Source organism: Chelonia mydas, chromosome 9, assembly GCF_015237465.2.
Source record: "Chelonia mydas isolate rCheMyd1 chromosome 9, rCheMyd1.pri.v2, whole genome shotgun sequence".
NCBI classification, from domain to species: domain Eukaryota; kingdom Metazoa; phylum Chordata; order Testudines; family Cheloniidae; genus Chelonia; species Chelonia mydas.
In genome coordinates, this window is record NC_057855.1 from 33838903 (window position 1) to 33863976 (window position 25074).

A 25074-nucleotide genomic window follows, 5' to 3' on the forward strand; every position below is an offset into this window, starting at 1 on the left:
TTATTTTCGTTGCTCTCCTCTGGACTCCAGTTTGTCAACATCTTTCCTAAAGTGTTGGACAGAACTGGACACAGTACTCCAGCTGAAGCCTTACCATTGCCAAGTAAAGCAGGACAATTACCTCACATGTATTACTTATGACAGACTTGTTAATACACCTGAGAATATTAGTCTTTTTCACAGCTGCATCACATCGTTGAGTCATTCAATTTACGATCCACTATAACCTCCAGATCATTTTCAGCAGTACTAGCCCCTATCCAGTTACTCCCCATTTTGTGGTTGTGCATTTGTTTTTCCCCTTCCTTAGTGAAGTACTTCTTTGCACTTGTCTTTATTGAATTCATCTTGTTGAATTCAGACCAATTCTCCAATTGGTCAAGATCATTTTGAAGTCTAAGACTGTCCGTCAAAGCACTTACAACCCCTCTCAGTTTGTATCATATGCAAATTTTGTAAGCAAACTGTTTACTCCATATTGACTAGTACTTGACCTGGGATTGACCCATATGGAACCCCACTAGATACACCCTCCCAGTTTGATAGCAAGCCACTGATGACTCTGAGTACAGTCTTTCAACCACTTGTTCACCCACTTTATAGTTATTTTATCTACATCACATTTTCCTAGCTTGCTTATGAGACTATGGGACTATATCAAAAGCCTTACTAAAATCAAGATATATTACATCTACTCCTCCCCTCCCCCACTCCAGTTCCCAATTTACTAGGCCAGTAACCCTGTCAAAAAGGAAAGTAGGTTGGTCTGGTATGATTTGTTCTTGACAAATCCATCGGGGCTCTTCCTTATAATTCTATTATCTTCTAGGTGCTTACACCTATATTGTTTAAGAATTTGTTCAGTATCTTTTGAGGTATCAAAGTTAGACTTGTTGGTCTAGAATGCCCTAGGACCTTTTTGTTCCTCTTTTTAAAGGCAATTACTATGTTTGCCCTTCTCCATTCCTCTGAAATCTCACTTGTCCTCCATGAGGTTCTCAAAGATAATTGCTAATGGTTCTTAGATTGCTTCAGATAGTTCCTTAAGTAGCATAGGGTGAATTTCATTAGGCCCTACTGACTTGCATATATCTAACTTATCTAAATATTCTTTACCAGTTTTTTCCCTATTTTGGCTTGTGTTCCTTCCCCCTTGTTGTTCATGTTTATTGTGTTGAGTATTTGGTCACCCTTAACCCTTTTAGTGAAAACTGAAGCAAAATATGCCTTAAACTCCTCAGCTTTCAGTCATCAGTTCTTTGATTTTTTTTTTTTAGACCTACACTGGCCTTCTTTCTCTCAGTCCTTATATGTTTAAAGAACCTCTTCTTATTGCCTTTTATAGCCCTTCCTCAATGTAACTCATTTTGTGTCTTAGCCTTTCTTAGTTGATTCCTACACGCTGAGGCTAATTTTTCGTACTCCTCCCTAGCAATTTGTCCATGCTTCCACTTTTTGTAGGATTCAGGTAATTGAAGAGCTCCGTATGGAGCCATATTGGCCTCTTACTATTCTCTCAAGCTTTCCGGAATAGTTTGCAGTTGTGCCTTTAGTGTAGTCTTCTTGAGAAACTGTCGGCTCTCCATTTTCTCTTAGATTTGCTTCCCGTGGGACCTTAAACTCAGAGAGCTAGTAGGTAAAGTCTGCATATCTGAAGCCCCTGGTCTTTATTCTGCTGCTCTCACTCTTTCTTTCTCTTAGAATCTTAAAATCTATCATGTCATGATCACTTTCACCCAAATTGCCTTCCACCTTCAGATTCACTACCCATTACTCCCTGTTAGCCAGACTCAAGTCTAAAATGGCTGTCCCCCCATTACTTCCTCCACTTTCTGGTACAAAAAGTTGACCCAATAAATTCCAAGAACGTAATGGCAGTTTTGTGTTTTGCTGTGTTACTTTTCCAACAGACATCTAGGTAGTTAAAAAGTCCCCTATTAGTACAAGCTCTTGTGTGTTGGATATTTGTTATTTCTTCTGGAACTGCCTCATCTACCTCCTCTTCCTGATTTGGTGGTCTATAATAGATCACCTTCATGACATCAACCCTTTTTATCTTTACCCAGAGACTCACAACAGGTCTGCCGCTCACCTTCTACTGGAGCTCAGAACAAGTGTATATGTTGTGGATGCATAATGCAACACCTCATCCCTTTTTACCCTGTCTGTCCTTCCTGAACAAGCCATACTCCTTTATACCAATATTCCAGTCATGAGACTTAGCCCACCACATCTCTATGGCAATTGTCATAATTTAGCTTAGGTATGAATACTTCCAGCTCTTCCTGTTTTATCACCCCATACTCTTTACTTTTGTTTATAGATATTGAAAACGGTTATCAGATTACCCCACTGATTTCCCTCTTGTTGTTGTTGTGATCCTATTGTGATCCCTGATCTCAACATCTAACCCTCTGTTGAGGTCACCTTTTGTATACCTATCTGTGTGCTTTTGGTATCTGCCCCCTTTGAACCTAGTTTAAGCCCTCCTCACTAGGTTGGATGTTGGTGTGCATAGATGTTCTTTCCTTTCTTGGTCAGATGGTCCCCATCTCGTCCCCGCATCCCTTCTTCTCAGAACAGCCCCTGGGCAAGGAAGTCAAAACCCTCCTGCCCACCTCATTTGAGCAGGCAAGTATTCATCTCCATGATGTGTCTCCTTGCCTGGGTTCTTATGGCTACTTATGTTCATTATAGTTTCTATGGTATTCTTCATAAGTGTAGGTATATTATACAACATGGGTGTCATCGCTAAAGTCCAAGTTGTATTGTATTATGCTTCTCTAAGATCTCCCTGAAGTTTTGATAAGAAGAGATATCTTTCACTTCCTGTGCAAAACTGTTGGCTAGAGTTGCTATATACTACTGAACAGCTACTATATTGCACCCTCGAAGATGGTGGATGAAGTGATCCCTGTCTGTAAAGTGCTTTGGGATCCTTCTGGGTGCAAAGTGAAAGTAAGATCATGATCCTTTGACATCTGGAGCCCCAGAATGAAGTCAGAGGGACAAATTGAGCCAGGGCTTATGTTAACACTAACAGATTTAGTAATGGATTTAAGTTAAATAAACTTGAATCTGTTTGTATTGGGATATTTAAAGTTTTAAATTACTTTCAAAGTGACAAAGTTCCAGGTAGCAATAGGCACACATTGATTAGGGGCATGGGGGGGGGGGGGGAGGGGGTGGGGACAACTAGGTCAAACACTAAATTATGCTCAACTGTTGCTTGGATTTAGGGAAATACCACTCTGACTTCTAATAATGCCTCTCTCTCTGACTACTCTGCCAAATTCAAGAAAGGGTTTAATCAGGTCTGGAAGTCTCTTCTCAATTGCTGGTGGTCTCCATCTCTACCCTAGACTCAGAGGAAGACCATACAAGCTGAGGTTCCTCCTGCCTTGTGAAGGAAGAGCGGTGAGATTTTGAAGACTTACCCAACATGGACTAGAAAAAAAAGTTGAAACCACAGAACATATGCAGCAAATGTTGGCATCAGGAAGGAAAGAGACAGGCATAAGGAAGCATAAAAGGGTAATGGGAGTCATTGGGGTTGAGGGCAGGGGATTGTGTGTGGTTGGTTGGTGGGTGTCCGAGTATGAGAGTGAGAAATGAAGTCAGCCAGAGAGCTGATCAGGAGGCAGCGTTCAGGGGAAGTTTGGGTTAGGAGGAGAGGTGGGATAATGAGTAAAACAGTGGACAAAAAGCTTCTAATGTTTTGATCAATTTTGGATTAAGTGTAGAAATCAGAAATATACGATTGGGAGGGACCTCGATACATCATCTAGTCCAGTCCCCTGCACTAAGGCAGAGCTAAATATTATCTTGACCACATCGGACAGGTGTTTGTCTAACCTGTTCTTCAAACCCCCAATGACAGATTCCACAGCCTCCCTAGGTAATTTGTTCCAGTACTTAACTATCCTTACAATTAGAAAGTTTTTCCTAATATCCAACTTAAATCTCCCTTGCTGCAATTTGAACCAATTACTACTTCCCCTTAGCCACTGAGGACAGGAGAACAGTTATCACCCTCCTCTTTATAACAATCTTTTATGGTCTTCAAGTCTTCTCCAGACTAAACAAACCCAATTTAAAAAAAAAAAGTTCCTTGTAGGTCATGTTTCCTAGACCTTTCATCATTTTTGTTGCTCTCCTCTTGACTTTCTCCAATTTGTCCATGTTTTTTTCATGAAGTGTGGTGCCCAGAAGTGAACACAATACTCCACATGAGGTCTTATCAGTGCTTAATAGAGTGGAAGAATTACTTCTTGTGTCTTGCTTGCAACACTCCTGCTAATACATCCCTGGATGATGTTCACTTCTTTTGCAACAGTATTATATTGTTGACTCTAGTTTCTGATCCACTATAACCCCCAGATCCTTTTCTACAGTACTCCTTCCTATGCAGTTATTTCCTACTTTGTATTTGTGAAATTGATTATTCCTTCCTAAGTATAGTACTTTGCATCTGTCCATATTGAATTTCATCCTGTTTCAGACCATTTCTCCAGTTTGTCAAGATCATTTTGAATTCTAATCCTGACCTCCAAAGCACTTGCAAAACACTATCTAAACTTTGATAGGCATTTCTCAGAACCTTGAGGCTGCTGGCCCTCCAGTGTGGTACAGCTTGGAATTCTAATTCAAGATTCTTTTACTATCCATTTTTGCTAGTTTTCAGTTTCATCATCAACAGAACATTAGGAACATTGTATGCCATAGCTGGAATTTAATTGCACTAAAAAACTTCACTGCATTTATTCAATTCACTTACTTTAACAAAGATTATCTTCTTTCATGGATCAGCATTCTGTATGTTCAAAGTGTTGAGATTAAGGATCATAATGAAAAGATGAAAAGCAGTAGGCTTTTATTGAACTAATCCTATTAAGAACTGTAATGGGCACTTAGTATTTATTGAACATGTTCCTTAAATAGGAACAATTACTGATCATCAGTGAGTTTTTGGAAGCTCAAGATGGTAGAAAATTGAAGTTTGTTGATACTGTTTCACAAGATTAATTTTCTTTAGCGATAACCTGGGGAATTCTTTAAATTACCTCTACTTGTGTGATGTGTAGCACCATCTGCCAGATCTGCAAGGAAGACAATTATTTTTAGGAGCAGATGTGTTTTTTGATTAAGCCTTGAGTCATCAAGGTCACTATTTTTGACATATTCAGTACAGCAAAATAGAAGCAATCATTTCACATTTTGGCCCATTATTTAAAAAAGAATGTGTTTTATTACTGTTAGCACTTTGATTCCTTGCAATTGCTTCCTGTACTCTCATGGAGGTAGCTATAATTTCTGAGTAGTTGACTTGCCTTCTCAGTGGAAGCATTATGGGATTTAGAACAGTCTTTTCATAGTCAATAGGGCAAGGTTTTGTGGCAGACAAGCAGCTCCTGACAGACTCCTTGTGTCTTCCAGAGAGAGAAGTAGCGTATGACTTGCCTCTTCTCATCTCTAGTGTCTTCCGGTTAGTTCCCTAGCTTTATTTTTAAAGGTAGCTTGCAGGGAAGGCAGTTTCACGATCCTCAAAATCAAAGGAAGGTTCTTTCAGTGGGAAAGTGGTTGACACATCCTTCTCCTCCCCCATATTCTTCTACAACAGGACCCAAGATACCTGTTAGATTTTATGGTTGCACTGCAGCTTCAGTTCAGTAAGCAGTGAACATACTTCAATGCCAGCAGAATTCCTGGAAGAGGAATTCTAACGCTGCACAGTCTGGGGTGTGTCATGGTAGTTTGCTGGTAACATGGTCACCCAGCCAAAGCAAGAGAGTTTCCTATTGGAAGGAGGAGACAAGACACTGATGCCAACTTGTGATTTTAATCACAAAATTTCATGATAATTGGCATTTTCCCCTCAAACTCCAGTTTCTAGATTCTTGTAGTACCATGAGAATCTCAGCTTTCATTAAAAAAAAAGGTCTAGCCCTCATGCTTGCAGAGAAAAAAAGCTTGGAAAATGTGACAAGTGTACCCTACTGTGTCAAAGCGGAAGGCAAATAAAATGAATCCCAAAATTGTTTTTAGAATCTCATGACTTAAGCCAAACCTATGATTTTTTGAATGCTTGGGGATTGACAATATTGCAAGTGTCCAAACAAACCCAACCTTTTAGCCCTTTCGTGGGCTCAGAATTCTTTCTTCAGCCCTCCTGCACCACCTCTCTAGATGGCTCCATAGGATGGCCCATGCCCCCTTTCTGTGTAAAATCCCAGGATTGAAACCTTAAATTGTGGGCAACTATCTGCACTAAACCCACAACCATTCTGCTTTATAGCCTACAATGCCTGCTACTCTTACTCCTTTCCTGGCTTCTTCTTCACACAGACTTTCCTAGGTTCCTTCTCCAGCTCCCTCTTAACAGGGAACCACTTTTGATATTTCCACTGATCCCAGAAAGCTTCCCAGGACAGTACTGCTCCTACCAGCTAATCCCTTATGCTGAGACATGGTTGCCTCATATTTCACAGCAGGCTTGCTCTCAGGTACCTCCTCTTGGGTATATGAGTCCAGTGCAGGAGAGAAACCACGCACAGTTCAGAGCTAGGACTTGAACCTCTTAAAAACCCAGCTCATCCTGTGACCGAGTGCAAAAGGCCCTGGTTTAAATCCTGCACAGGATGTCATTGAGGCCTTGAAAATTATGGCACCTTTAAATTAAACTCTCAAGTGAATCATAGAATATCAGGGTTGAAAGGGACCTCAGGAGGTCATCTAGTCCAACCCCCTGCTCAAAGCAGGACCAATCCCCAACTAAATCATCCCAGCCAGGGCTTTGTCAAGCCTGACCTTAAGAACTTCTAAGGAAGGAGATTCCACCACCTCCCTAGGTAACGCATTCCAGTGCTTCACCACGCTCCTAGTGAAAAAGTTTTTCCTAATATATTGATATTGATGAGCACAGTATGAGCGTGGGAATGGAACAGAAAGGCCAACTGGGGTAATGCAACTGTGCTGCTGCAGGAGAACCCTTTTGGATCTCGCTGCTGAAGAGCTGAGAAGGGCAGACAAGCTACGCACGCCCCAGAAGATTTTTCCTGGAAAGACTGTCCAGCTGGCTTTGCCACAGAATGAAGGTGGGAGAGCTGAAGAGCCTGAGGAGGGTGTCAGCCATCTGCTTCCTGTGTTGGGATGTAAAGCTCAGAAGGGAACCCGTAAGATTAAAAGGAGAACCAAAAAAAAAAAAAAAAAAGCTCAGAATTTTGAGGGATGAGGAGATCTTACAGAGGAGGTGAGCTAGCCTCAATCTGACCCCATATTGAAAGAAAGATTTGTGAACCTCAGGAAACAGAGGCTGAGTTTCAGCAAAATCTGACCTCCTGGGAATTTTACTTTGATTTCGTTACTCTTTTAGGCTCTAGATCTTCTTTGACATGGGATGACCTACTTGAAGCAGCTTACTGGAAATGAGCCCGCACATGTGCATGTGCTAATGTGTACCTGCTTCACGTGCAGACTGCACTGAAGGTGTACACAATGGCTAAATGGGGACCCACATACTATAGCCAATATGGGGATGTGCCCTGTGTATCCAGTAGCGCATGGACAAAGTTAGTCATTGTCTTCCTTATACACAGGCACATCCACAAGCTTACTGAAAACTAGGCATTAGAATCCTGAAGTTTTTGCTAAACCTTCTTTGTTGTAGCTGCCGTGTTTGATCACCCTTTAAATAAGTCAACCAATCTGACCAATCCAGCAACTGACCAATCCAGATGAGTGATTCAGTACAGTTACTTATACCTAGGGCCATACCAAATTCAGGACCATGAAAAATGTGTGATGGACTGTGAAATCTGGTCTTTTGTGTACTTTTACCCTGCACTATACAGATTTCACCAGCATTTTTCAAACTGGGAGTCCCGACACAAAAAGATCACAGTGGGGAGGAGGGTAGCAAAGTTACTGTAAGGGGATCGTGGTATTGCCACCCTTACTTTTGTGCTGTCTTTAGACCTGGGCGGCCAGAGAGTGGCGGCTGCTGGGCCACAGAGGACCCAGCTCTGCAGTCAGCAGCGCAGAAGTAAGGGTGGCAATACCATACCAGGCCATCCTCACTTCTGCGCTGCTGCTGGCAGTGGTTCTGCCTTCAGAGCTAGGCTCTCCAGGCACCCAGCTCTGAAGGCAGCACCACTGCCAACAGTAGCACAGAAGTAAGGGTAGCAATACCAGGACCCCCACTACAATAGTCTTGCAACCCCTCCCCCCACAACTGCCTTTTGGGTCAGGACCCCTAGTTACATCATCATGAAATTTCATATTTAAATAGCTGAAATTATGAAATTTTCAGGGTCATAAGATTTTTTAAATTGTAATTGACCAAAATGGACTGTTAATTAGGTAGGGCCCTACTTACTTATGCCTAACACTTACTCCTATGTTGGTATGGCATGCAGCTCGATTTTAAAGTGTTCTGCTCCAAGACCTCTGGAGACGAAGAACATAGACACTTCAACACTTACAGCTTCATGTTCATTCTCAAATACTCCCAAGTATACTGTCAGATGTCTTCTAAAATCACTGCTATGCTGTCCCATGTGCACAAACTAGCCAGTCTTACAAGATTCACTTGCTATAAACTTCTGAGTGTCTGACACTAGAATTTAGCTCTTATCAGTCTCCAGTGACCTCAGTGACAAGTGCTCCAAGTCATTGAACTTCAGTCTGTGGTGTAGCCTGTTCTGTCTGATATAATTCATAACACACAGTGGCATTCTATTTCACTCAACACATCTCCAGCAAGCCTTTCCATATTTGTACATGAAGATATTTTCCCTTTCACTTTAACCCTGTTTTCTTCTGGAAAATGTTGGAGAACTTTTGCCTTATGTGGTTGAAAAGACTGGTGTTGTGTACTATATCGGACTATGACCTGATCATATATTCAAAGGGAACAGATTTGTTAGTGTGCCATAAATATAACTCCAGGACTAGTTTTCCACATATACATTTTACAAATGGAGAAGTAGAACATCAAGTCCAATAAGTTCTTTGGTTTGTGGTCACGTTTATTGTTTGTTGATTTTTAGACTCCTCACGTGAACCCACCACAATGTGTCTGATTACATGTAGAACATACTATAACAGATGATGATATTATCAGTGCATCAGCTTCCTCTAGTGTTAAACTGTACATAAGCCCCACAGTTATCTCCTCAGTTAAAAAGGTGAGCCTATAGATGCTCTTGCACTCATACCTGAAATTCAGACTTTGACTTGAACCTTAGTTCTAAATTGTGAAAATGCACATAGCCTATAATAAGGGGCAATACAGCTGCAAACAGACTAGATAAATCCTGATCTTAATCCTCAGTTTAAGAGTAGAAACCAATTTAGATGCACAAATATGCCCATATATACATGCAGAGAAAACCTGGTTTAGTAAAGTCTTTCATCCAAACTTCACCCCAAAATTCTTTACAGAACTAAAGAAAAAGGTTACACAGTTAAAATTAAGACTAGAGAAATTAAAATGGCATAAAATGCACATTTTCTATCCATTTGAAGAAGTGGTGAAAGTCATATCCACATGCATTATGTTTGCCATCAATATGACATGAGATGTAAAATGGAAAGTCAAAATGAACGCTATAGCTGGTACAAGTGTGGCTTTAATTTTTATTTTGGGGTGGGGGAGGCTGAGATAGAGATCAGAATCTCACTGATTTAACTAACACTGAGAAACCAGAGAGACTCCACTGACTTTCATGGGTATACTCCAGTTTTCCACCAGTGGACGATCAGAATCCATCCCATACTTTGTCTTGAGTTACATAGACATCCCCTATAATAATGCAATTTTTCCTTGCTGAATTGCAAGGAAATTGACCACAGATGTTCAAGTGTTTAAGGCTGTTGATCCTTTGCATAGATTAGACAGGTAAAGAAAAGGCTGAAGATTGAGAACATTAAATGGTGGTGTCACGAGGGAAAGGGGCATTCCAGCACACCCCAGCAGGAGCATTGTGCTCAGCACTTCCTCATGTTCTTCTCAATTTCCCAGACTACACTGGTTCAAAACGTGCATCCACTTCATGAGGTCTCATTTATTAAGTCTTGCTACAAAGTGAAACTCGCTTCATTAGTCGCCCTAGTTCACATCCACTGAGTCCATATAAAAGAGTCCTGGTCAACTTCCTTGTCCCTGTTCAGGATGCCACTCAGCCCCCTCCCTGGAGCTGGGATTTACGTTAAACAGTCACTCTGTTCCCTCCACCAGCTGGGAGTCCCCAGCACTCCTCCTTGGAGCAAGGACTGTAACTTATGCCAGCTGTAAGGCCTCAGCCAGCTTCTCTTTCAGGTAGTCCCTTCTCCCCAGTTAGTCCTCAGCGGGTTCAGCAGACAGCCTTCTCCTGCAGGTGGCTGCCCTGCTATGTGGGAGGAGGCAGCATACCCACTCGTTCCCTTCTCCCAGCTCATCCACGACTGCTCGGGTGAGGGGGAAGTCTTGTCCTGTCTACTATGCAAGGCTCCTGGTCCAGTCCCTTAAAGAAATAGTAACCGACTTTCTCCCAAACACTACTTATTCCCAGGACCACTTCCTCTCCAAAAGTACCTCTTACGTGTTTGTGTATATCAAAGCCTCCCACAATCTTAAAGGGTCATGCCATGTGATGCGGGGTGGGCTTAACCCTATACACCACTATGCTTAAGTAGTCAGTGTTCACATCACAGGTGTAGTGATCATGCATGTCAGGTGAACCCAACTATTTAAGGATATTTGTGTGTTTACTGCATCTGTATTAATGCACTGTACTTCTATGCAATAAATACATTTATTAAAAGTTACTTTAGCCTTAAATTTTCTTAATTAGCTATTTTAAATTCACTGTATTTAGACAATTTTTTTTTAACTAATTATGGATCAGCTTCTGATACCCTTACACTAACTGGGTGGGCCCAGACCTCACTCAACAAATAGTCCTACTAACTGCAAGTCCCTGTTTGCAGAATAGGTTCCCTGTTCTTACTCTCACTGAATAGCAGCAGCATCTGGTCCTAATATCAAGTAAAACATGTAAATATTCTGAGAAAACATGAACTCTTTAACCTATGAGATAGGGCAAATCCTATATTTGTGGCACACGATTTGACTGTACCTTGACTTAGTTCAGAGTTTTGGATGTGTAAGGAATGGAGGATCAAGTTCTCTGTTTTGAAGATTTTCTATATTTTAATATGGGATACGCTTTCAGCTTGCCTGTCAGGAAATTGGACGCACAGCTCTGAAAGGGTACTGAGAACTGTGCTGAATTCACTAGGCAATAACCTGAAAACACATGACACTTATAAACTTCATCTAGTTAATACTGAAGTAATGATAATTTAGGGCCTAGTTCTGCAAACAAACACTTAAAACCAGGTGTAATGGGACACTTAATACACGGTGTAATGTTTACTATGGTGAGTAATGTGTGCAGGAATGGGCCTTTAGGGCTGTATGATCTTTAGGAACTCTGAAATCATGCATAAAGAGAGATGCAGGCTTATTTAGCTGAATTTACCTTGCTATAATTTGATTATTAATTATTTAGTTAGCAGTCTTTCTTCTACGTAAGAAATAATTACGCTAATCCAAAAGCAATGCTTTAGGATCGGTATCAGCTGCACGTATAAATACTGTGACTGGAAGTCTGATTTGCATGACTTCATGAGAGGAAGATGCAGATGTGAAGGATAAATACAATTCAGCAGCACGCACACAACATGCAATATAGGGTGTGTGCGCAATTCTCATTTCTTAGTCTGCAATTATAAAGCTACACTGCCTGGGCTTTTGAGTTCAGTCACTCCCACTGTTTTCTTTGTGCTTTAATGACTGTTCAACTCACTTCCCAGATCCCAGGCAGGCAATAGTGAGGATGAAGTACAGTATGAATTTTCTTTTATACTAGTGTCTACCAAGCTCAATCAACGTAGTGAGGATGGCATTTACTGCTCAAGACTGCTTGCTTAAGAAAAGAAGCTAGCACCACATTTTAGTATATTATTAAAAGACAGGCAGACATAACTAAGTCCAGCTAAGTGCTATATTCTAGTCTTTAAAAGGCAGCAGTCTGCTATTTTGTATTCATTATAGGATAGTCCTCCAAAAATGGGGAAATTGGGGTAGTCAACAGAATGGTAACATCAGTCAGGGAAAGTGGAGAGAGGCTGGTGCAATTTGAGTTAAGATGCATTTCTTTAAATTGAGCTGTATTTTTGGCATCATTTCATGTATTTATGTAGATGAGTCATTGGAAGGATTTTTGTTGTTCTCTTTCTTCAGCAACTTTGAATCCCCACTGATGTATGAAGTCTCAGAGCACCAAGTCAGCGGCACAGACAGTTCAGAAAGCAGTTTGGGGAGCTCTGTCACAGCATGTAAGAAGGTAACTTCTCTCTAAGCTTATTTTTTTTTCCAAGGCAGCTCTAGCTCTGCTTTAACTCATGCCTTAATGGGGATTATAAAAATCAATACATACACAAAACAAAGTCAATGATATGGAAACAGTATTAAAAGCTGAATGATCTGGGTATTTTTCAGTTTTATTTGATTAGCCTATGTTTGCCAATGATTTGACACAACACATGTTAAGTGTAGCAGTGATCACTTTCATAGGCAGTTTTCCCACTTTTTCCTTCTTACCAAAGCAGTAGACAGTGTATGAACAGTCTCACGATTGTGTTATAATAAGTTGTCAGGTTCTAGCACCTTGCATAGAGGTCCAGAGCTCTTCTGCCTATTCTGGTGTCTGACTTAATTGGATTTTTAGTCCAAAATCATAAAAGTGAGCGTTATTTTGAGGCAAATGGGTCAAGGGAGACAACCCTAGGAACAGCTAAGGTCAGAGAAAAGCTTAGACTAAGGTTTATGTTTAATTAGATAAGTTAAGGGTAAGTTTTGACTAGAAGCAGTATGTGTATATACACACACGGTATTAGGAGCAGGACAAACGTTTATATATACACTTTTTTCACTGGTTTCAGAGTAACAGCCGTGTTAGTCTGTATTTGCAAAAAGAAAAGGAGTACTTGTGGCACCTTAGAGACTAACCAATTTATTTGAGCATAAGCTTTCGTGAGCTACAGAAGTGAGCTGTAGCTCACGAAAGCTTATGCTCAAATAAATTGGTTAGTCTCTAAGGTGCCACAAGTACTCCTTTTCTTTTTTCACTGTGACGTAGAATATACCACTAAAGAATTTCTAACCTTAGTAGCATACATTCCGTGTACTACAGGGCCAGGTTGTGGCTGTTTCTGTGTAGGAGCAGAAAAGGGGGAGAACTAGCAGAGCCTTTGAAGAGGTGTGGGAGAGGAAGGGTCACAGCTCTGCTCCCATTTTGTAACATACAGGAGTGCTCTGGGGAGCTTTAAGAAAAATTGTGCTAAGCAGAGGCACAATATTAGAGCCAGTCCAAAAAAAAGTTATTTTTCCATGGGAAATTTAGCAAAATTCTCAGATTACTTTTTTTTTTTAAATGAACCCCCACCTCAAAAAGGTCAGTTTTTCATAACATGTTTTTTTAAAAAAACGACTGAAATTTACTGAAAAAAATTTCATTCGTCAAATTCTGTTTTGGTCAAAGAGCTCAACTAGCCCTACCCCCAGCCAATGCTTTTGTTCTAGGGCAGTTCTAGCTCACTTCAGCTGGAGGCAGTAGCTAAAAGACACACTTAATAGTGAACTGAAGTGTTTTGTTTATTCAGGAGTGTGCTTATTTGCTTTTAAGAAAAGAAAGCCAACAAATGAAAAAGGACAAGTAACTGGAACCTGACGGGCACTCCCTGTGTTTCTCCTCATTATAATGAAAATATTAAGGGTAAAATGTTCCGTGACATTGGTTCCTCATGATTCTCTATTTACTCTTTGCTTCACATCAGCTTGTGGCACACTGGCAGATTCGCGAGGGGAAGATCATGTAACCAATTGTACCTAATACAGAAGGCTTCACCTTCGGGGTGGGTCAACCTTGCACCTTCACAAACACCAGGTTAATGTTAAGAAGTTTTAAAGGAGGACACCACACCAGTAACTCAGAGCTGTTCCAGCTGTCTGAACCCTTACAGTTAAGATTTTAATAGTAAAGTATGACAACTTCTAATACATCTGTACAATCAAAATTGAGCAATTCACTTCTGCCTTTTGCCAACAGCAAAACATTTTGGGCACATTTGAGGAATTGTTACAGGATGCTTTAACATTGCTTTTAGCCACACAAAACCATACAGAAAGATCAGGTCAGTCCACCACCTTCTTTTATATTACATCCTTGAAAAATAAGTTTAATTAAGATTTATAATTGCTGTTGGATTGGAGCCACCTTGGTCTCCCATTGGCAGGGAATGATTTAAGCATTCCAGCTGATTCACTTGCCAGTTTGAAGAGCTATTTTTATCATGGACAGCTACTGTCAGGCAGCCTCTCTCATGCTGCCTGTTACTTCACAGACCAATCTGAATGAATGAATGCAAGAGATATGCCCCTTGATATCTCATCTTATTCTGCATGTATCTCTTTCATATCTTTTTGAAAAGTGGTAATTAACCGAAACAATTAACATGATCAGTCATAAACATGCAGATGTCTTGTTTGTAGAGCAGAGCCTCAGTGTTGTATGTATTGTAGATACATTTACTATATATTAATGTCTCAGAGCAGGAAGCTGTTACACTGAACTTGTGTGAAGTTTTTTTTCCTCTGGGAAGGAGTGACTTTTCCACTCCACATTGTGCTAGAGGGTGATTTAGTTCATTGATTCACCACACACTGAGTAATGCTGACAGTTAAGTCTAGATGCAAGTGGAAAAACTTTTTTCAGAACCATGAATTACTGCTGATTTCACATTTAATGCATGATGCAGATTCATCGTGAATTATTTAAAGTATGATTTCCACTGAGTACCCAATATATATCGGATGCATTCGATGAAGTGAGCTGTAGCTCACGGAAGCTTATGCTCAAATAAATTTGTTAGTCTCTAAGGTGCCACAAGTCCTTTTCTTTTTACAGTTACACAATTGTAAGCCTGAAGTAACTTCATGGACCTCAGCAAAATATTATGGATGTACGTCAGAGGAACTTGAGCAAAATTTGGTTCAATACGTAATCATTCTGAGTATGAAGAAGTCTACAAGATTTTAGAGAAGGGAGAACCTATTTTGAAATGGACAGTATAGAACAGGGGTGGGCAAACTTTTTGGCCCGAGGGCCACATCAGGGAATAGAAATTGTATTGTGGGCCATGAATGCTCACAAAATTAGGGTTGGTGTGCGGGCTGGGATGAGGAGTTTGGGGTGTAGGAGGGTGCTCTGAGCTGGCATCAAAGGGTTCGGAGGGTGGGAGGGGGATTAGGGCTGGTGCAGGCTCTGGGTTGGGGCTGGGGATGAGAGATTTGGGATGCAGGAGAGTGCTCTGGGCTGGGATAAAGGGATTTGGAGAGCGGGAGGGGGAATCAGGGCTGGGAAAGAGGCTCGGGGTGCTCCAAGTGGCGCTTACCTCAAGCGTGGTGTGGCCCTGACCCTGTGCCCCAGCTGGAGTGCCAGAGCGGGGCCAAGCTGCATGGTCCAGCCCCTGACCCAGCTCCCCGGCTGGAGTGCCGCTGAGCCACTGGTGCTGCCCCCAACCTAGCGCCCCAGCCTTAGGTCCGGGGCAGGGCCGAGCCACGTCATGCGGCTTGCAGGCCAGCTTAAAACGGCTCAAGGCCGTAGTTTGCCCACCCCTGGTATAGAATGTACTGAATGACTGGTAACATTGTACACGTTCACATTACTCATTACAGGTGTGCGTTTGCTATATTGCAACTAAATGTACTTTGCAATGGATAATGACTTGGTGCTTCTTCACAAACATTCAAATACACTGCTGGAGCTACTAGTCTAAGAAGCAGGTGTGTCCAAATTACATTTGAGAAACTAACTAGTGCCATGTAGAACTTGATCCTGCAAATTTATACATGTGTGGCTGAGATTCCTTATCCTCACAGCCACATGTTTGCAGGGAGAAGATTATATCTCAAAAATTAAATAAGATTCTAGGAAATGTAAGAGTATTTTGACCGTATATTATCAGCATAGAGATAATTATCTTGGGACATTGACATCCTAGGACAAACCTGAAATATTCCTTGCAAATGAAGGGAAAGTGGCCTTTCAGATATCATGTGACCACCTTTAACTTCTAGTTATCAAGAAGTCCAGCTGTTCATGCATTTTCTGTCTCTACATTACAGCATATGTAGCTATATAGTAGTTACCTTTAGTCAACATTATCCTTAGATACCGCACAATGGTCCAGATTATCCCTTTCCATAGAAAAAATAATAGGAGGGGAGTTCTGAGCGAGAAGATAATATCCGCCAGGATTCTGTTGCAGAGATTCCCTCGTATTGTTCATACGTGGCATAGAGTTTGCCCCTACCCCAGGGAAGAGTCTTTAGCAACTTCCGTGCTCCCCCCACAGACTGGCATCTTCTCCTACCCCCACACCACTCAGATCCATGGGAGGCCCAGGGCATCTGCATGGAAGCCTCCCTATGCCGCCACATTAACTCTCTTTGCTACTAATTTCCACAGGTTTCAGAGGGGATGATGGGCCCACTCCTTCCCCTGGCCTGACCAGTTTCCACCCCTTTCCTCAGCATTGACTCTGGAAAAGCTTCTAGAATATCTGGACTGACCGAGGGATGCCATAAAAATGGCAGAGCTCCCTTCCATGTAGGGCAGGGGGAATCCAGGCATGGATTTGGAGTGGAGAAACAGGGTTAACTGAGCTAGTGGTACTTCAGACCACATGGTTATTTCTTATGGAGAAACGATTAACAATCACCACCACACACACACCTACCTATTCATTAAATGACAAAATCACAACACGGAGGTCATGCATTGCAGTGATGACAGAACTCAGTCATCATCTGCTGGGATCAAACCTGGGACTTCTGGAGCTTAATGTATAAGCCTCTATCACCTGAGGTAAAAGACATCTCTTAGCCAGGCTGTATCAGGCTCAACAATCTCTAGCTGGCCTAGCTGCCATTAAAGGGGAGCAGAGCACTACAGCAAGCGGGCATGGATTACACGTAAAATAGACAGACCTTTGTACTGCTTCAGGGTGACAACACATGGGCTGTATGCTGGCGGGATCCAAGCCATAGTAGCTATGTTGGGAGTGTGGCTAGAATGCTGCTGCACCTTAGCTGTACTCAGCTGCCAGAGCAGGCCTTTGAGACCACTAATGTCAAGAATAGCATAGAACAGCCATGAGGCTGCTCTCAACTGCACTGGGGGTTGAACTGGTCATCAGATGACTCAGGAATCCAGGAAGCAAAAAGGTAGCTTAAAGCCACCTTTGTCCCCTTCCCCAGGTGCAGTACCAAACAGTTTGGCTGCATCTGTGAATTGGAGGCATTGCATTAAGCATTATACAACAAAACAAGAGCAAACCATTGAAACCAAAGGGAACAGCAAATCATCTGACTCTTTCCTCCTTGCTTTTGTCTTAGATGAGAAGCATTTATGCTGAAAATGTCATTTGTAAGGGAGGCCAGCTAGCATCATGATCCGCAACAAGTGAGAAGCAACCTCGAGCTGTTTATCAGTATTTCACCCAAAATTTTATTCTGGTCAGCCTCTCTCCCTCATGCAATCCAAACTGCCTCACTAATAGCAGTGATCTCAGGCCTCCTTCTACAACAGGAAGGAGCGTTAATCTTTGAGACTAGTTCTAGAAGTGGGCACCTGCATGTTGTACCCTTCTCTGCACTTCCAAAGCCTGGGCTAAATTCTGCCCTCAGATACATGCATACAACTCCAGTGGGAACTATGCATATCAGAGAGCAGAATCTGGCTAAGTGAGATCATCCCACTGATGCAATTTGCTCATAGCCAGCCTGAGGAGGTAGAGTCCTGAGCTTGCTTCCAAACCAGCCTCTCATGTGATGGTGTCGGCTTTCTGCTTGGTCATAGAGTTCACTCACCATTGGGTGCCTCCTTGTGGTTATTTCTAGGGACTCTCCATTCAGGTCAGATACCTCCCTCCTCACTCTCCAGTAGTCATGAAGTTCCCTCCAGCCAGGTCACTATAGTTTTCTCCTTCTGGGGTATCAAAATCCCACTGGGTCAACTGTCTTTATGCTGTTCCAGTCTTCTACTCCCAGGCCAGGTCCTATGCCGCTATTCTGGGTTCCAGCTATTTTCCTAAACTCCTTCCTGCATCTCTCTGGGTTTACAAGCCAAAACACTCTCCTCCCAGGGAGTAGCTGTAGACTACTCTTTTCTTTGGTTTCTTACCAGGCTCTGTAACCAAGTACAAGTCCCTTCCCACAAAAAGCAACTACAGATTACTGTCCTTATAGCCCTCTTCTAGGCTCAGCTTGCTGGCTTTATACAAACTCAGCCTGCCCCTGCCCAGCTGGGCTTCGTTTGGCTCTCCCACAGATGCAGCCTATCATGTTAATTGTCCTAATAACCTGCTCTGCCTTGTGTGGAGGGACACGCATTACACAGCCTCATCCTCAAATTCTGTCATGAAAAGAATTATAAAAACAAACAAGTTGAATATACGTGAATAGACTCCTTGAATAGACAAGTTCATTAGACACCTGAACTATCCACTCATCCTGAGCCATCCTGTCCATGCCCTCAGGCCTAACGCATGTGACCTTTTCAAGCATTCATTCAGGAGCATTACCTATGATCATCATACACTTTCACTTAAAACAGGGTTCCCTAAAAGGGGATGGAAGAATCATGTGCTCATTCACTAGCAGAGGGTTGGGTATGAGTGGAGCTTTAGGTCCCTAGCTCACTTTTTTGGGTTACTAAATTCATAAATGTTGCTACAATCCACAACTATTTTGTCACTAAAGGTGGGAAGCTACCCCTGGGGAATTTGGGGTGGGGACAAGTGGGGGAAGAGGAGGAGTATATCCTGAAGCCCTAATTAGAACCTTGTTAGAAGGCAAGTCAGGGGTGCACTGGCTGTTGTTAAAGAATAAGAATAGCTCTTATCCAGGGCTTTTCATCCATAGATTACAGATTGCTTACGTATATACAGATAGCGCTACTGAATTATGGAAAGTTGAAATAACTTGCCCAAGATCACTTAGCAAGTCTGTGGCAGGGCAGGGTCAGGCCTTCTAATTCCGAGTTCCACACACTGTCCCCTAGGTTCTGAAAGAGGGGCTGAGTTATGGGGAAGAAAGATCCAAAGTGATCAAATCTGAAATAGCATTAGCCATGATTTTAAGGGAAATTCAAAAAGAAAGTATGTCAGTTTACCTCTTGCAGGGCTGTTTAAGCTCAAAGAGGCAATTTCAGATGCACAGGAGAATATCTCTGACAGGAGTTAGAGCTTTAGTTCTTGCGGACAAGAAGTTGTGGAAACGGAAGAATTCTACAACCTATTACATAAGATACAAAAAAATTAAAAATAATGTATCTTGAAGAAAGATTTAGAAAATAGGAATAGAAAGTCAGGAATGTGTACACTGCAATTAAACACTTGTGGCTGGCCCATGTCAGCTGAATTGGGCTTGTAGGGCTCAGGCTGTGGGGCTGTAAATTTGCAGTGTAGACAGTTGGGCTCATCTGGAGCTCCAGCTGACATGGGCCAGCCACGAGTGTTTAATTGCAGTGTACACATACTCATTAATTGCTGTAATTTCTGATGACTCTGCAAAGGTGAATATGATTGACTTTGCCTTGGATTTTACTGAGTAATTTATAGATAAAGATGGTGTCCTTTTCCCAGCTACGTCTAGCTTTGAGCAGGATCATAGCGTTCCCTTGGGTTACTCTGTATTGGCAACAGTCTAAGATCTAGAGTGGTGACCGTTTTAAAATAAAGAGGTTCCAGGGGGAAGAAACATTCTTTCAACAGCAATAAGATCTCTTTATTTCAAGATTTCAGCACAAATATATCAAAAAATGACTAACACTTCTAAAGGCAAGAGGAGATGTGCTTCTGTGGTGTGCATGATGTTTTAGTTTATGCATCTAGTCTGAGTTAATTATGGTAGCAGGACTCTGTTTTCACTGAGGCAGAAGGTATGGCATTTATCAAGTGCAGAGTCAATGAACTGATAAACAAGAGTAGGCAGCATTCCCCAAGGAAGGGATTGTTTTAAAATTCAAGGCTTTGCCATTCTCCGTACAAAGTCTTTGGTCACATTGGTGTATTTGTGATCGCTAAACACACTTGTTTGAAGGTATTTGGCATAGATCTGTATTCCAGGGTCTGGATAGTCTTCTAGAGATTAGCATATGGAAGACCCCCTCCACAAACTAGATATTCCCCCTTTCTGCATGGTAGAGAGAAGGACCAGTACTTCTAAGGTACCATTCCACTCTATCCGGCCTGACATGAATGCCCCTCCCATAGATGTCTGTAAACAAGAGGCCTTGCAGAAGGCACTATGACCTTCATGGCACTATGGTTTCTGTGTGAGGATTTAGGTGGGAGCTAATATAGGTAGGAGCTATATTATCCGGCTGCCTAGCTCAGTGTTATGATTGCTGGCTTATGGTAGTAAAGGTTACGGCCCCAGTCCCCGTAGGGTAATAATAAGTAGTCTTCTAACTTCCCTCTGCAGCTTCATTGGGACCTAGCCAGTAGCAGCTTGGTTCTGTGAAGGGATCCTTGAACAGTTTTCCCCTTAGCCACTTCTAATGGGTTGTCCCCTAGAAAGATGATCTGGGCTCATTTTGTGGTTTGCACAATTTGCTTTTCTCAGTAAATATTTCGATGTAGTGAATTCTCACTTCTGCCGTTGAATAGTAGTTCTGGGCTCTAGGCAGATTAACATGTTCCTTTTCTTTGCATCACTTAGTCCCACCATCCTCATTCTATTTCTAGTTATATCTTGTAATTGAACTGTGGTGCTTATTGCCACAGGAATTGTTGAGGCCAAGAATTTAAGATTCAGAAAAAGGATTGGACATTTATATGGCTAAAGACTATCCAAAGTTGTCATAATTAATTATATCACATTTTGGAAGGACATTTAGCCTTGTGCTTGAGGCTTTAAGCCAATCTCTCTTAGAAATCAGGATGAGACCTAATGTGGGAGAAAATTATTTCACATCTTCCTCTGAATAATCTGGTGTTGGCCACTGTCAGAGACAGGGTAGTGGACTAAATGAACCTTAGATCTGACCCATTATGGCCGTTCCTGTGTTCCTAGTTAATTACTGGACCATTCATAATTGCCCATAAATGTAGTTAAACTTTTTTTACCCTCTTATCTATTGTCTTGTCATGCCAATCAATTTTCTTCCCTTGTATTTTCCTAATCTCACCCATATTCTGCTGCTTGTGGCCATTATTCTTTTATCCAATTTATTTTCTTTGCTTTTCTGAAGAAATCTGTATTTTGGAAAAGCAGACCGACCACTTTTTGATATTAGGGAAGGATATCTGCTTTCTGTGACTCTATCCCAGAAAAAGTGGCCTTAGAGAGCACAAGGAAAGTTTCTCTATGGATTTAAGGTTCCTTATACTTCAGGTATAGGTATTTTGAAGGCCAGGATTTGTTGTGAAGTTTGGACACACTTCTTCATTCCCCTTTCCTGGACAGACCAAAGACTCCCAACTATTTGACCTCTTTTGCCATAGAGGTAGCTCTTACTTTACGCTCTTCTCTCTGCTAAAAACATGAGGAAGTGTTAGCTGTTGTATTCATAAACCAATATCAAATGGAAAGGGTGAAGTTAATATCCCTGTGTTTTGGTAGCCAGGAACCTTTTATGTAAATATATTTTTTCCTGAAGAACTAGAATGGATTGCTAAATATAGTGTCCAGTCTTCAGATGTAAAATCAGCATTTGCACCTTGAAGGAGCAGTCTATAAAGCCTGTACATACCCCCAACCCCAGTGCCTTACATCTAGTGTAATCATTTACAGCTGTGTGAAGGAGACAGACTGTTACCAAATTCAGAATGGGAGCATTTTACACCTGGTAAGCATGTGATATATGTATGCAAGTGACTATCCAGAGTGCAAGAAAAGCAATGGAGAATCAGGCTCAGAAGGTTTTAATTGTATCATCTAATTTAAAATGTAACATCCTTGAGATTGTGACCACATCATAGCCACAGTATACAGCACTGAGCACAAGGAAGACTAATACTCTCTTCAGTAAAATGGAGGTGAATAACAACAACCACTCAGTCTCTCAGTGGGGTTGCCCGGGCTCACATAAAGAACTGAATTTGGCTCTCAGAGTCTAGTTATCGGAGGCAGTTTTGTATTTATTCCTCCCCTCTATCTGCCCCTGAGTCAAACAAGTCAATGGAGCCTTCTCAGTGGACAGCAGCTACTATAGGCCAATATCAATTAAGAGCATGTGTCCTCTGTGCTGCCCCCATGCAGAGCCCCCCTGAAGTCACAGGGGCTCCATGTGGGTGCAACAGGCTGCCTGCTTGCTAACAAGTGCATGACATTGGCCACAGGTAGGAGTTCTGGTAGCGTGGTGTCATACTGCCCAAGAATACTTCAGTGAGGCTGTTGCAGACACATGGAAAGCATTCCAGGGACCATTCACAACATATGGAGGGGACATTTTACTTAAGCAAAGCATAGTCCTGAAAATCTCCCAGCCTACATGAAGACAACCCTCTAGTTGCCACTTAGTGAATGTTGTCAGTTGAGTATCATTTGGAATTGCTTGTTACCAAGTGATTTTTGTAATTGAATTATTGATGTATTTGCAATACAGATAAGCACAGTTCATCACAGAGACGAGTCTTGCTTTTGACTCTCTCCAGGGTGACTTTTTGTAAACAAATATACAGCATACTCACCATATCCAGTAGTACAGTACCTGCCTACGACCTTCTTTTTGTCTTTAGTGGGGCATCAATATAAAAGGCTACACAATAATGACAGAAGCTATTAGAGCTCAGAGATAGCTCTTGTTTCCCACTGAAAGTGTATTATTAGAGGAGAATTCACAAGGTTCATACACAATAAGATTGAAAGTCAAGCACGGTTTTATAATTTTATCCCAGCACAGTGATAAAGCAAGATATTTGCATTTTGATTACTTGAAACATGGTAGTAAATGTATGGTTTTAAAACATGGCACTTCATTGTTTCATAAACAAGAGTGAGGAGAAGTTAGTGCATAGTTCATGTTATGCAAGAATTGTAAGAAATCAGAATGAAACATAAATCCATTTCACAAATATGCTTTCTGATATCCCTACAGGGTGAAGATGATTAACCACACAAGGTGGTTTATAGCTAGTGTCACTGTTCTTGCTATTCTTATTCCTGCAATTGTCCAATCCTTGTTAAAATATTACGGCCAGATCATCCTTTTCCATGGAAAAATCTGCAGATGGGGAAGCGTACCAGGTTGATGGAGCAGGAAATTGCATGCATGCTCTAGTATAGGCATTTTCTATGTGAGGGATTCTTCCCACACTATGCCCCTGTATTCTGCTGCAGCAGCATATAAAGGATGAGGAAGGACCTCAGCCAGCTGGGGAGAACTCCTGGGTGCAAGCAGTGTGCAAAACTGCTGTAGACAGCTGTACTCAGGCCCCTCACAAGCACCATTGTAGGAGTGTAGCTAGGGATGAAAGGAGAGTTCCCACAGGTCATATCACCAGGATGATTGACAGCTCCATCTTGTGGAGCAGCACTAGTAGTGCAGGCACGAGCCCCGAATCCAGAGGGTGCAAATGTATCTACCTGGGTTGTGTATTGTGTGCTGCATCTCCAGGACTGAGAACAACAGAAATGTGGTGGTAGCCTAGAATAACAATTCAGCCCCATTTTTAAAGGTAATTGAAAAGTCTCCTGCCTTCTCATTATTATTTGCCAGGCTGGCCACATTTAAAGCATTGGCAAACGAATTAATCCATCCTGCTACTCAGAAATCCTAGCCTATTTTAAATAGTAATAACAGCGTTTACCCAGATAGAAGCCACCACCATCTTCCTGTGCTGTGGGAGAAATGGAGCTAGGCAACTTATGGTATAGTCTGTGCATAGATGACGAACATATGAAAAATTGTCATGAGATAATTCTCCAGTGCATGTGATATCTTTGTGTTCTTGCTAATGAATTTTATGTTGTTTTGTGTCTATTTCCTCCTATATTTCACCTATAAAATCCAGAGTATCCATGTAAAACAAATGCTCACAACAGTTATCCCAGTCCTTCCTGCTAAACAGAGTTTTATTATGTTGCCAGGAAGTTCTCATAGGTACTGTATGCATAAGGAGTGCAGTATCTCTAGCATGAGATCAATCTTCCCAAGGAAGTTTTATGTCTGCTATTACTGAAATATCTGAATGGGAGGTAGGAAAGTGCTATTATCCCCATTTTACAGATTGGGAACTGAGGCACAGAACAACTAATTGACTTGTCCAAGATAACATAGACTTGCTATGGCAGAGTGAGAAATAGGACTCAGTTCTCCTGCATCCCAGGCTACGACCCATGCTGCAGGACCGTTCTTTCTCCCTAGATGGAGCATGTATCATGTGGTTTGTTCTGTTCCCTTTCCATGGAAGGGTGACTGGAGATCGCGCACATTTTCAGCCACTCCCCCCAGTTTATGTTAGGATACTTTCTACAGCTGGCCAATAAGCTTACTGCAGTATCAGTCCACCTATTTTCAAATATAGCTATTTTGGCCCACAGAAAGTGTGAAGCAAATGAGAACATACTCCTAAACACATACTGGTACAATTCTTTGGCGCAATCAGCATGTGTAATGTGAGTCACAGTTTCAAAACAATTTCAGTCTTACAAATCTGAGGCATTTCAATAAATTATGTCATGCCACATTCAGAAAGAAAATACCCTTTTTTGTTATGCTAAGTGTAATTGCTTGCAAATCTGTTGTAGTAATGAAAATACATAATATAGCAGAGATTTCTTTATCAAAAAGATTATTTGGCTCTGTTGGACATTGTGTTCCATATTTGTCAAGGAATAGCAACATAAGGGATTAAATTAATTCTAGAGGCTGCACCACCCACCTTGTAAGATTGTAGACTAGAAAGAGTCAAAGCCAAACATTGGAAGTAGTCTTTAGTGACGGGGCAAAGATAGGAAGA

At 41.7% G+C, this 25074-nt stretch overlaps 1 protein-coding gene across 5 annotated transcripts in view; it reads left to right on the plus strand.

The window, feature by feature from the left end:
• LOC102946981 (SPHK1 interactor, AKAP domain containing) overlaps window positions 1-25074 on the plus strand; it is a 100686-nt gene that overhangs the window by 16835 nt on the left and 58777 nt on the right. For all 5 annotated transcript variants that reach the window (XM_027817364.3, XM_043522296.1, XM_043522294.1 and 2 more), the window contains exon 2: window positions 12287-12389. In XM_027817364.3, the coding sequence (XP_027673165.2) occupies window positions 12287-12389 (103 nt within the window). The remainder of the gene's footprint in view (window positions 1-12286; window positions 12390-25074) is intronic.